Source organism: Cetorhinus maximus, chromosome 3 (genome assembly GCF_964194155.1).
Source record: "Cetorhinus maximus chromosome 3, sCetMax3.hap1.1, whole genome shotgun sequence".
Lineage (NCBI taxonomy): Eukaryota > Metazoa > Chordata > Chondrichthyes > Lamniformes > Cetorhinidae > Cetorhinus > Cetorhinus maximus.
The window spans coordinates 161097821-161111694 of NC_135881.1; the positions used below are offsets into that span (position 1 = coordinate 161097821).

At 42.1% G+C, this 13874-nt stretch overlaps 1 protein-coding gene across 1 annotated transcript in view; it reads right to left on the reverse strand.

Moving 5' to 3' along the window:
* Positions 1-13874, reverse strand: part of hivep1 (HIVEP zinc finger 1) — a 286849-nt gene that overhangs the window by 180756 nt on the left and 92219 nt on the right. The window contains 2 exon segments of the mRNA XM_078539188.1: positions 688-766; positions 768-808. Coding sequence (XP_078395314.1) covers positions 688-766; positions 768-808 — 120 coding nt within the window.

A 13874-nucleotide genomic window follows, 5' to 3' on the forward strand; every position in this document is an offset into this window, starting at 1 on the left:
ATCCATCACCCCTGGAGCCATTCTGGTGAACTTCCGCTGCAGCCGCTCAAGGGCTCTCACATCCTTCCTAAAATCCTCTTCAAATGCCAATGCAATTTGTGCAATTCAGCATTTTTAATGTTTTACCTCTGAATTCAAATATTTGCACCATTTCTCTTTTTAGCTCAATTGTGTTCTTTACTTTGCAGATACCAAATGCAATTTTAATGCATAAAATTACACATTGGTTGAAATATAGCAAGTTCTATTTCAGCCACATTACATATTCCCACTAACAGAATGATCATTCTTACTGTAAGGTATAACCAATGTATCTTTAGAGAAAAAATTTAAATTGTCCTTGATGAACTCCTACTTCTATCTTCTATTAATGGGGAGAACCCTACTTCTTTAAACATAGCCTGTTGCATTTTTGTTCCTACTTCAAAAGAATAGTTCATCACACCATCACAACTAGATTTTCGTGGAGTTAGGGAGACTTCACAGCTTATCCGAAACAGCATGGAGAACCTGGATCCAGAAACCCTGCCTCTATATCCAACAGATTCTATTTTTGACAGGCTGTGGGGAGGCATGGAAAACAGGGACGGATGTGACTCACACATGGAGGACACTCTAACTCAGCAGGAATGTGAGGAGGAGAATTAGGTACAAGGATGTCATCAGCTTCAATGGATTCAGCCCCACCTCTGGCCATGGACTCAGCGATGACTGTTCCAATAATTCCCAACACCATCTCCACCACTGGGGTTACAACATTCAGATGAGCCTCTCCCCCTACGATTAGTTCCTGCTGCCTTCAGTTGTCCTGCAAGAGAGAGGGGATTGTGTCAATGAGTGTAGCGCAGTATGTTTGGGTGATGTAGCTGTTATAGCTTAATAGCTGGCAGCGTGTGCAAGCTGTGAGAGGTGGATGTAAGTCTTGCAATGGTTTAAGTGTGTGAGGGCAAGGTGAAGCTATGAGTATTAGTATGGGTTCTAACTGTTAGAGATTGTTGGCAGGTGAGTGCTGGGTGTGTGGTGAATTGAGCAACAGTTGAAGCTAGTCATGCATTAGTAGAATATGATATTTGATATGTTCGCTGACCTTGACCATTCATGTAAGGTCATTAAGCTTCTGTGGCATTGCATCTAGGTTTGTGGTGCTGCCTGCACTCCTGGCATTCATCTCTGCACCTATCTGTTCGTACCACCTGCTCAGTGTGTGTCAGCAGGTGTGTCTTCACCCATCATTCTCCTCCCCTTCCCCATCCCACCACCTTGAAGACCTTCAGTGCGGCACTTTCTTGATGCCACTTTCTCCCATGGGCAGCCATTGCTCTTTGTTGCACAGAATATGTTGCACAGAGGTTGTGAGCACATCAAGCAGCCAGAAATCAGGTTTCACTTTGAGCAGTACACGCAAACTTTAAATAGTATATTCTAAACTGAAGTGATACTAGCAAGCAACGATATTGGACCACTGTCTATGCAAGCAGCCAATGTTGATACTGGCTGCAAGCAGCAATGGTGTCTCCATCACTCTGCCTGGCAACAATCTGAGATTAAACCATAACATGATAGTGACCATAATAAGGTAGAATTTTACATTGAGTTTGAAAATTATGTAGTTCAATCCATAACTAGGGTCTTAAATCTAAACAAAGGAAATTACAAAGGTATGAGGGGCAACTTGGCTGCGCTACATGAGGAAACTACATTAAAAGGCATGGTAGTAGACAGGCAATATCTAGCATTAAAAGGATTAATACATGGTTTACAAAAAATAAACATTCTCTTGAGGAACAAAAATCCAACAGGAAAAGTGATCCAACCATGGCTAACAAGAGAAGTTAAAGATTGTACTAGATCAAAGGAAGAGGCTTATAAAGTTGCCAAAAAAGTAGTAAGCCTGAGGATTGGGAGCTTTTTAGAATTCAGTAAAGGAGAACCAAGAACAAAGATTATGAAAGGGAAAATGGAATATGAGAGTAGGCCAGCGAGAAACATAGAAATGGACTGTACAAGTTTCTATGAGTATGAAAAAAGGAAAGAATTAGCAAAGCCAAATGTGGGCCTCTTACAGGCAGAGACAGGAGAATTTATAATGAGGAAATGGCAGAGAAACCAAACAAATACTTTGTGTTGTCATCAGAAGATACTTAAAACCTCCCAGAAATAGTAGAGAACCAAAGTGCTGGCGGGAATGCGGAACTGAAATAAATTATTATTACTAAAAAAACTACTACTGGAGAAATTAATAGGTCTGAAAGTTGATAAATCCCCTGGGTCTGATGATCTACATTGCAGAGCATTGAAAGGTGCCTACAGAGGTAGTAGATGCATTGGTGGTCATCTTCCAAAATTCTATAGATTCTGGCATGGTTCCTGCAGATTGGAAGGTGGCAAATGTAACCCCACTATTCAAGAAAGGAGAGAGAGAGAAAACGGCAAACTACAGCCCATTTAGCCTGACATCAGTAGTAGGGAAAATGCTAGAATGTATTATAAAGGATGTGACAACAGAACAATTCAAAAATAATTGTAAAATTGGGCAGAATCAACATGGATTTATGAAAGGGAAATCATGTTTGACAAATCTGTTGGAAATATTTGAGCGTATAACTAGCAGAATGCATAAGGGGGAACCAGTGGATGGGGTGTATTTGGATTTTCAGAAGGTTTTTGATAAGGACCTAAATAAGAGGTTTTTAAAAAAAATTAGAGTGCATCGGATTGGGGTAATATGCTGGCATGCACTAAGAATTGGTTAAGGGACAGAAAATGGTGAGTAGGAATAAACAGGTCATTCTCAGGTTGGCAGGCAGTGACTAGTGGGGTACTGCAAGGATCAGTGCTTGGGCCTCAAACTATTCACAATCTATATCAATTATTTGGATGTGGGGACCAAATGTAATATTTCCAAGTTTGCTGATGACACAAAACTAGATGGGAATGTGAATTGTGAGGAGGACGCAAAGAGGCTTCAAGGGGTTTTAGACAGGCTAAGTGAGTGGACAAGAACATGGCAGATGGAATGTAACGTGAAAAAACATGCAATTATCTGCTTTGGTAGGAAAAACAGAAATGGTGAGGAATTGGGATGTGGTGATGTCCAAAGGAACCTGGGTGTCCTTGTTCATGAGTCACTAAAAGCCAGAATGCAGGTGCAGCAAGCAATTAGGAAGGCAAATGTTGGCCTTTATTGCAAGAGGATTTGAGTACAGGAGTAAAGATGTCATGCTGCAATTGTACAGTGCCTTGGTGAGACCGCACCTGGGGTTTTGGTCTCCCTACCTAAGAAAAGATATACTTGCCGTAAAGAGAATTAAATAAAGGTTCACCAGATTTATTCCTAGGATGGCAGGATTGTCCTATGAGGAGAGATTGAGGAGACAGGGCCTGTATTCTCTCCAGTTTTCATTGAAACACAAAATTCTTACAGGGCTCAACAAGGTAGATGCAGGAAGGATGTTTTGTCTGACGGAGGGATCTTGAACCAGGGGACACAATCTCAGAATGAGGGGTAGGCCATTTAGGACTGAGATGAGGGTGAATTTCTTCATTCAGAGGGTGGTAAATCTTTGGAATTCTCTACCGTAGAGGGCTGTCTGTGGAGGCTACCCATTGAGTATGTTCAAGGCAGGGATCGATTGGTTTCTAGATTGTAAAGATATCAAGGGATATGGGGATAGTGTGGGAAAATGACATTGAGACAGAAGATCAGCCATGATCTAATTAAATAGCTGAGCAGGCTCAAGAGGCCAAATGGCCTATTCTTGTTCCTATTGCCTATATTCCTAAACCAGGTTTTTTGCAACCTTGGTGTCAGATTTGATCAAGATGAGCTTCCAACCACATATTTGCGCCATCACTAAAACCACCTATTTCCTCCATAACATCACCCGACTTTACCCGTCTCAGCTCATCTGCTGCTGAAACCCTCGTTCATGCCTTTGTTACCGCAAGGCTTGACTATTCCAACACTCTCCTGGCTGGCATCTCACTTTCTACCCTCTGTAAACTTGAAGTCATCAAAAAATCTGCTGTCTATCTCTTGCGTTAAATCCCTTTCACCCATTACCTCTGTGTTCACTGAAACAACACTGGCCTCTGATCAAGCAGCATTCACGGCCTTGTTTTCAAATTACTCATACCTCTTCCTATCTCTGTAATTTTCTCCAACCTCATAACCCTCTGAGACAGCCACACACGTATAATTGTGGTCTCTTGAACATCCCAGATTTTAATTGCTCCAAGGTTGGTGGCATTCTGTTACCGATGCCCTAAGTTCTGGAATTCCTCCCCTACAGCTCTCCACCTTGCCTTTTAAGACACTGCATAAAACTTGCCTCTTTGGCCAAGCTTATGGTCATCTGACCCAAGATATCCTATTATGTTAAAGCTGCTATACAAGTTAGTGTTGTAACAAGCAAGGATAAACAGCACATATTTCTTGATACCTTGCCTAATAAAAATCTATATCTCTGAAATGTCAATTGATGCAGCAGCCTAGTGCTAACATTTTGTCACAATTTACACTGATTTTTTTTACACTTTCCTGACATTTTTTTTGCTCACAGAAATTTTTTGACATATTTTTGCACTGTTGTTACATTTCTATAATTTTACACATATTTTTCACATTTGACATTCTTCTACTTTTGGACACATTTTTTTCTCGCATTTTTCATACTTTGAAGTTTTTATGCATTTTCTCATAATTTTCACTCTTTGAAAATTCCAAGTGTTTTTTTCACATTTTTACACCTACTTTTTCAAGTACTTGTCATTTTTTCCACACTTCTAATCTTTCAGATTTTTTTCTCACATTTTCCTACTATTTTCACAGAATTTTTCGTGCATTTTCCTCACATTTTTCCCATCTTCAAATTTTCACGTTTCCCTGACTTTTTTCCCTTGTCAAACATTTTTAACACATATTTTGCACTTGTTTCATTGTTAGAACTTTGCTTGCATTTTCTCACATTTCACCCCAAATTTTCACACATTTTTCACTCTGATTTTCCTTTTAAAAACAGATTTTCCTGGTATTTTTCACTACATTTTTTCCCCACAGTTTCTTGTACTTTTCATTGTTTGAAATTTTACTTATTTTCCTAACATTTTTTGTCTATTGATGCTTATAATTTAAACTGAACTTCTAAACTCAACTTTCTTTCTATACTCATTTGGCTTACACCTCCAATAACTCAAGTCAGATTCCTATCAGGCTATTGGAAGGCCACTTGGTCTGAGTACTGTTTCAAAGATTCACATAAGGGCTGAGGTTTTTTTGGGCCTTGTACTTACTTCCACTTCAAACCTCCTCCAACCATCCCAGTTCAACATAGGCATTGCTACGTCTTAAGAGTAGTTGCCTCGGGCCAGAACTCTCCTGGTTCTAAAAAAGGGTTAAAAGTGTACTGGCAAGTCCCCAGGACCCCTAGGGTGAAAGAAATTGCAGCCATTGTCACCCCATTTGGCTTATACCAGTGTCATACCCTTTGGCCTTAAAAATGCCCCAGCAACCTTTCAGAGGTTGACAAACCAGGTTGTAGCTGGACTCAGCAATTGTGCATATACCTGGGTGACTTTATCATTTACAGCAACAGCTGGAGTGACCACTTAGACCACCTAGAGGTAGTGCTCCAGGTTCTGAAAAGGGCAAACCTTGTAGTGAGCTTGGCAAAAAGTGAGTTTGCAAAGGCCAAGGTGACTTACATGGGGCATGTTGTGGAACAGGGAAACATGCTACCCCACAAAGCCAAAGTACGTGCCTTAGTCGATTTCCCTAATCCCAAAAAACCACAGGGAAATTCAAGCATTTTCTAGGGATGTGCAGGTTCTGCTGAAAGTTTGTCCCAAACTTTAGACCCTAGCCGCCCCACTAACAGATACACTAAAAAGAAACTCAAAGGTGGTGTGGACAGAGATGCACCAAGAGGCTTTTACAAAATTGAAAGCCATCTTGAGAAACAAGCCTGTACTAGCTGCTCCAGACTTTAGTAAACCTTTTAGGGTGGCCCTGACACCAACGATCAAGGGGTAGGAGTCGTCCTACCCCAGTAAAATGATTGCAGGATCGAATGTCAAATTGGCCATTTTTTCTAAAAAGCTCAACAAACACCAGAAAAGGTACTCCACGGTCGAGAAAGAAACCTTGGGTCTCCTTCTAGCTCTCCAGCATTTTGAAATCTATGTTCACTGTGGACCCTAGCATACACAGACCATAATCCTTTGAAATTTCTCCAGAAGTTCAAAGCAACCAATTGCAGGTTGTTCTGCTGGCATTTGTTGCAGCCCTTTAACCTAAAAATTATCCACACTGCAGGAAAGAACAATGTCATCCTCGCGCCTTATCGAGTTTAAACCCTCAGAATGCAACAAGGAACAGGGATTACACCAGATACCTATGTGTCTGACTTCAAGTGTGAATGAAAGAATGAATATATACCTCTTTGCTTCTTTTTTCTTTTGCAAGAGAACATGTTAAAGAAAAATTTTAAATAGAATTTATATATTTCTCAGAGGCAGAAGGAATGTCATGTCCATAAGACATGAAAGAAATCATAAACTGTTTAAATCAAACCTTACTTACTGCTTCTTTAAAAAATGGACTTCGCTGGGCCAAAAAGCATGGCTGCTACAGGTCACATGATTTCCAACAGTTATCACAGGACAAAGCTCAGTCCTCATCCTTGTGGAATCTCACACCTATAACTATAATTAATGAAACAAGGGAGCCTATGCAGATGGCTTATCTCCCCAGCCTGCACTTGAAACAAAAAGAGAGTCATTGAAACTCATTATACCTGCAGAGGCGCTAATAGCCACCATCCATCACCTAAGGGAACAATGGATTTTGACTAGAGATATTGAAACTGATTGTTAACCTGAAACTGCCTCAGCACTGGGCAACACTACATGACCTTTAGAAAATTTTAATGTTACACTTCTCACCTCCTGGGGCAATCTGCTATTAACATTCAACTGGTCAACACCAAAGTACGACTCCAGGCTGACAACAAAGCCTGCCTAAAGTCTAAATCTCCTCAAAGCCTGGTTCTCTGGAAGATTCCTGCCATCGCCTGTAGAGCGGACCAAGACTCTGCACCTTGGGTCATGTTACTGCATCATCGCCAACTTTAAATGAATTCTGAAACTCCTGCTTTTAGCTAGCTGAACCTACCTGAACTTAAACTTCTATGTGAAGGAACTCTCACTGGACTCTGACAATCTGGGCTCTGACATTCACGTAAATTTATATCCTTTTCTTTGATATAGGACAGCTCCTACTCCCAGATAGTTGCCACCCAAAAAAGTTTACTATGATTGAGTATGCACTGAGTGCTGGTATAGTCTGCACTGAATGCTGCTTTGAGTGCACCGAGTGTCAAGCTGGGAGAGTTTTGTAGTGATGTAGTTTGGTGAAGAGGGGAGTTCTAAATTAATTAAGAAAAATAAATGTAATTACCATACTAAAGATGGCAGGACAGATGATGTATCATGGCTGTAGCATGCAGGAGCTCCTGGATGCCACTGCAATCAATGGCACTTCGGCTCAGAGTTAATGAGCTGAAGGCTGAGCTGAAGGCTAAGCTGCAGGCATTGCAATGCATCAGGGAAGGGCAAAGTTACCTGGACACTTTGTTCCAGAAGGCAGTCACAACCCTTAGGTTAGTATCATCTGATTGGTAAGTGGTCAGGGACAGGAGAGTGTGACTGTGAGACAGGCAGGTTAAGGGGATCAAGAAATTGGGAGTGGAGGAGCCTCAGCCCTTGCAAAAAACCATAAAGTTTGTGGTTTTTGCAGCTTGTATGAACATGAGCGAGGGCTGCAGTGTAGACAAGCAGGCTGATCATGACACCGTAGTACAGGGAGCAATTCAAGTGGGGGAAGTTAAAAGGAATGCAGTGGTGGTGGGGGGCAGGCACAGTATAGTCAGGGCATAAACACTGTTCAGTGTAGCCGAGAGTGGTGCCAGGGTTCGGGATATATGCTCAGGGTTGGAGAGGAACTTGTAGTGGGAGGGGGAGGATCCAGTTGTTGTGGCCCATGTAGGTACCAATGACGTAGGCAGAACTTCTGCATAGACAGTATGGGGAGCTAGACACTAAATTAAAAAGCAGAACCTCAAAGGTTCTCTGCATTATTATCCAAGCCGGCAAATATACTAATCGGCAAATGGTAAATAAAATTATAGAGATGAATGCATGGCTCAAAGACTGTTGTGGGAGAAGTAGATTCTGGTTCGTGGGGCATTGGCAGCAGTACCGAAGAAAGGGAGGGCTGCACCTTTGGGACGGACTTCACCTGAACCGTGCTGGGACTGGTGTTCTAGCAAGTCATATAACTAGGGAAGTATAGAGGGCTTTAAACTACATAAAATGGGGAAAGGATCATGTAGGATTAAGGATTAAGTAAATTAAAGGTACAGGGCAATAGATCAAGATAGATATAAGGGTAATGATAACTGGAGTATGGCAGGAAGGGACAGTGATTGCAAACTTAACAATGTGCCAGCTGATAGGGCCAGAGTTTACAATACAGTAAAAGAACTGAATTACAGGCTCTGTCTCTGAAAGCCTGCAGCATTTGCAATAAAACAGATGAATTGTCAGCTCAAATAGAAATTCATATGTATGACCTGATAGCCATTAAAGAGACATGACTACTGAAAGCCAAAGCTGGGACCTGAGTAACCAAGGGTATGAGATATTCAGGTAGGGCAAGAAGCTGGGGAAAGGTGGTGGGGTAGCTCGGTTAATTAATTAAAGAGGGCATTAGTACTGTAGTGAGGGATTACTTTAGTTCTAAAAATCAAGACGTAGAATCAGTTTGTGTGGGACTACAAAACAGAAAGGATTAGAAAACATTGGCGAGAGTTGTTTGTCGGCCACCAAGCAGCAGTGATAATGTAATTCACAGTATAAATCAGGAAATTAGAGTTGCCTGTAACAAGGGTAATACAGTAATCATGGGGGGTTTCAATCTAGATATAAGGGAGGATTTTCGGCTCGTCAGGTGGGCCCAGGAGCAGTGCTGTAATGGTCCGCTGCCCGCGATCGGGCCCCGAATGCAATTTCAATTTCCTCAGGGAGCTGAAGGTTTCTAACATTAAAAATAAAGATTTTAAAATTAAGGTAAACATGTCTCCTCATGTTAAAAATTAGATTTTTAAAGTATTTTAATTTTAGTTAACAGCAGAAACCTCATCCCGCCCGTGGATGAAGTTTCCTCAAAAATCCAAAGGCCGCTTGGACTTTTTGCCCACCTGCCAACCGTAAGGTTGGACAGGCAGGGAATAATTGACTTTAATTAATTTATTAATGGGCTTAACAGCCCTCTTAATTGTCAGTGGGTGCGCTACTGGCTCCTGCACGTGCCTGCCGACCAAAATATCGTGCAAGTACGTGATGACGTCTGGACGCTCGCCCGACGTCCTCATGTGCTATTTCACACTCGTGCTTGTTGGGTGTGCGCCCGCACACCGAGCTGAAAATCTAGTCCATAGACTGGAGAAGTCCTAATGTTGTGGAGGATGAACTTTTGGAATGTATGCAAGAAGGGTTTCTAGAGCAGTACACTGAGGAACCAACTAGGGAAAGTGTTATTTTAGATTTAGTATTGTACAATGAAAAAGGGCTAATTAATAATCTTGTTGTAAAGGAGCCTTTAAGGAAAGAGTGACCATAATAAAATGGAATTTTACATTAAGTTTGAAAGTGATGTGGTTCAATCAGAGACTAGGGTCTTAAATCTAAACAAAGGAAGCTATGAGGGTATGAGGAGCAAATTGGCTATGGTTGATTGGGCATCTACCTTAAAAGATATGATGGTAGTCAGGCAATGGCTAACATTTAAAGAACTAATACATGCTTTACAACAAAAATACATTCCTTTAATGCATAAAAATCCAGCAAGGAATGTGTTCCAACCGTGGCTAACTAAAGAAATCAAGGATTGTACTACATCAATGGAAGAAGTGTATAAAGATGCCAAAAAAAGGTAAGCATGATAATTGGAAGTATGTTAGAATTCTGCAAAGGAGAACCAAGAAAAAGATTAAGAAAGGGAAAATAGAATATGGAGAGTAAATTAGCAAGACATATATAGAAACTTTTACAGTCCATTTTTGTATGTAAAAAGGAAAAGATTAATAAAAAATAATGTGGGTCCAGTACAAGTGAAGTCCATAAGACCATAAGACATAGGAGCAGAAATTAGGCTATTCGGCCAATCGAGTCTGCTCCGCCATTCAATCATGGCTGATAAGTTTCTCAACCCCATTCTCCCGCCTTCTCCCCATAACCTTTGATCCCCTTACCGATCAAGAACCTATCTATCTCGGTCTTAAATACACTCAATGACCTGGCCTCCACAGCCCTCTGTGGCAATGAATTCCATAGATTCACCACTCTCTGGCTAAAGAAGTTTCTCCTCATCTCTGTTCTAAAAGGTCTTCCCTTTACTCTGAGGCTGTGCCCTCGGGTTCTAGCCTCTCCTACTAATGGAAACATCTTCCCCACGTCCACTCTATCCAGGCCTTTCAGTATTCTGTAAGTTTCAATCAGATCCCCCCTCATCCTTCTAAACTCCATCGAGTATAGACCCAGAGTCCTCAAATGTTCCTCATATGTTAAGCCTTTAATTCCAGGGATCATTCTCGTGAACCTCCTCTGGACCCTCTCCAGGGCCAGTACAGCCTTCCTGAGATACGGGGCCGAAAATTGCTCACAATATTCTAAATGTGGTCTGACCAGAGCCTTATAAAGCCTCAGCAGCACATCCCTGCTTTTATATTCTAGTCCTCTCAAAACAAATGCCAACATTGCATTTGCCTTCCTAACTATCGACTCAACCTGCAAGTTAACCTTAAGAGAATCCTGGACTAGGACTCCCAAGTCCCTTTGCACTCCAGATTTCTGAATTCTCTCCCCATTTAGAAAATAGTCTATGCCTCTATTCTTCCTACCAAAGTGCATGACCTCACACTTCCCCACATTGTATTCCATCTGCCACTTCTTTGCCCATTCTCCTAATCTATCCAAATCCTTCTGCAGCCTCCCTGCCTCCTCAATACCACCTGTCCTTCCACCTATCTTTGTATCATCTGCAAACTTAGCCAGGATGCCCTCAGTTCCTTCATCTAGATCATTAATGTATAAAGTGAAAGGTTGTGGTCCCAACACTGTCCCCTGTAGAACTCCACTAGTCACCGGCCGCCATCCTGAGAAGGACCCCCTTAACCCCATTCTCTGCCTCCTGCCAGACAGCCAATCTTCTATCCATGCTACTACCTTGCCTCTAACGCCATGGGCTCTTATCTTACTGAGCAGCCTCCTATGCAGCACCTTGTCAAAGGCCTTCTGGAAGTCCAAGTAGGTAACGTCCATTGGCTCTCCTTTGTCTAACCTACTCGTTACCTCCTCAAAGAATTCTAACAGATTTGTCAGGCATGACCTCCCCTTGATGAAACCATGCTGACTTTGCCCCATTTTACCATGCACTTCCAAGTATTCTGAAATCTCATCCTTAATAATGGACTCTAAAATCTTACCAATGACCGAGGTCAGGCTAATTGGCCTGTAATTTCCCGTCTTTTGCCTCACTCCCTTCTTAAACAGGGGGGTTACATTAGCGATTTTCTAGTCCTCTGGGACCCTCCCTGACTCCAGTGATTCCTGAAAGGTCACCTTGCACTAGAGAAATTAATGGGACTTAAAGTAGATAAATCTCCTGGACCTGATGATCTACATCCCAGAGTGTTGAAAGAGGTGACTTGTAGAGATAGTAAATGCATTGGTGGTCATCTTCCAAAATTCTATAGACTCTGGAATGGTTCCTACAGATTGGAAGGTAGCAAATGTAACCCCACTATTTAAGAAAGGAGGGAAACAGAAAATGCGGAACTACAGACCTGTTAGCCTGACATCAGTAGTAGGGAAAACGCTAGAATCTATAATAAAGGACGCGATGACAGAACATACAATTGAGATGGGGTAGGCCACTCAGCCCCTTGAGCCTGCTCCGCCATTTAATACGGTCATGGCTGATCTGATTGTAACCTCAACTCTACATTCCCATGTATCCCCTATAATCTTTCACCCCCTTGCTTATCAAGAATCTATCCGCCTCTGCCTTAAAAATATTCAAAGACATTGTTTCCACCGCATTTTGAAGAAGAGTTCCAAAGACTCATGACCCTCAGAGAAAAGAAATTCTCATTTCTGTCTTAAATGGTTGATCCCTTATTTTTAAACAGTAACCCCTAGTTCTAGATTGCCCCACAAGAGGAAACATCCTCTTCACATCGACCCTGTCAAGACCCCTCAAGATCTTATATGTTTCAATAATGTCACCTCTTACTTTTGTAAACTCCAGTGGATACAAGCCTAGCCTGTCCAAACTTTCCTCATAAGACAAACCACCCATTCCAGGTATTAGTCTAATAAACCTTCTCTGAACTGCTTCGACTGCATTTACATCCTTCCTTAAATAAGGAAGCCAATACTATACACAGTACCCCAGGGGTGGAGTAGATAAATGACACAAAGCTGGGTGGGAGGGTGAGCTGTGAGAAGGACGCAGAGATGCTTCAGTGTGATTTGGACAAGCTGAGTGAGTGGGCAGATGCAGTATAATGTGGATAAATGTGAGGTTATCCACTTTGGCAGCAAAAACAGGAAGGCAGACTATTATCTGAATGGCTATAAATTGAGAGAGGGGAATGTGCAATGAGACCTGGGTGTGCTCGTACACCAGTCGCTGAAGGCAAGCATGCAGGCGGTAAAGAAGGCAAATGGTATGTTGGCCTTCATAGCGTGAGGATTCGAGTACTGGAACAGGGGTGTCTTGCTGCAGTTGTACAGGGCCTTGGTGAGACCGCACCTGGAATATTGTGTGCAGTTCTAGTCTCCTTATCTGAGGAAGGACGTTCTTGCTATAGAGGGAATGCAGTGAAGGTTTACCAGACTGATTCCAGGGATGGCAGGACTGACATATGAGGAGAGATTGAGTTGGTTCACAGAATCTCACAGCGCAGAAGAGGCCCTTTGGCCCATCAAATCTGCACCGACACGTGAGAAACACCTAACCCTACCTACCTAATCCCATTTACCAGCACTTGGCCCATAGCCTTGAATTATGATTACATTCGCTGGAATTCAGAAGAATCAGGGGGGGTCTTATAGAAACCTATAAAATTCTAACAGGACCAGACAGGGTAGATGCAGGAAGGATGCTCCCGATGGTGGGGGAGTCCAGGACCAGGGGTCACATTCTGAGAATACGGGGTAGACCATTTAGGACTGAGATGAGGAGAAGTTTCTTCACCCGGAGAGTGGTGAGCCTGTGGAATTCACTACCACAGAAAGTAGTTGAGACCAAAACATTGTATGCTTTCAAGGAGTTAGATATAGCTCTTGGGGCGAAAGGGATCAAAGAGTATGGAGAGAAAGCAGGAGCAGGCTATTGAGTTGGATGATCAGCCATGATCATAATGAATGGCAGGGCAGGCTCGAAGGGCTAAATGGCCTACTCCTGCTCCTATTTTCTATGTATGTTTCTATGTATGCATGTGGTCTCACCAATGACCTATATAACTGAAGAATAACCACCCTACCTTTGTATTCAATACCCCATGCAACAAATGACAACTCATTGAGCTTTCCTAATTACTTGCTGTTATGTACATACTAACTTTTGTGATTCATGCACTAAGACACGCAGATCTCTCTGAATCTCAGAGCTCTGCAATCCCTCACCATTTAGATCATGAACTCTCTCCTCCATCCCCACCCCCTTTCCGATCCTCCTTTTTCCAATAATTTATATATGTTTTTCTTTTCCCACCTATTTCCATTATTTTTAAATGTATTTCCATCCATTG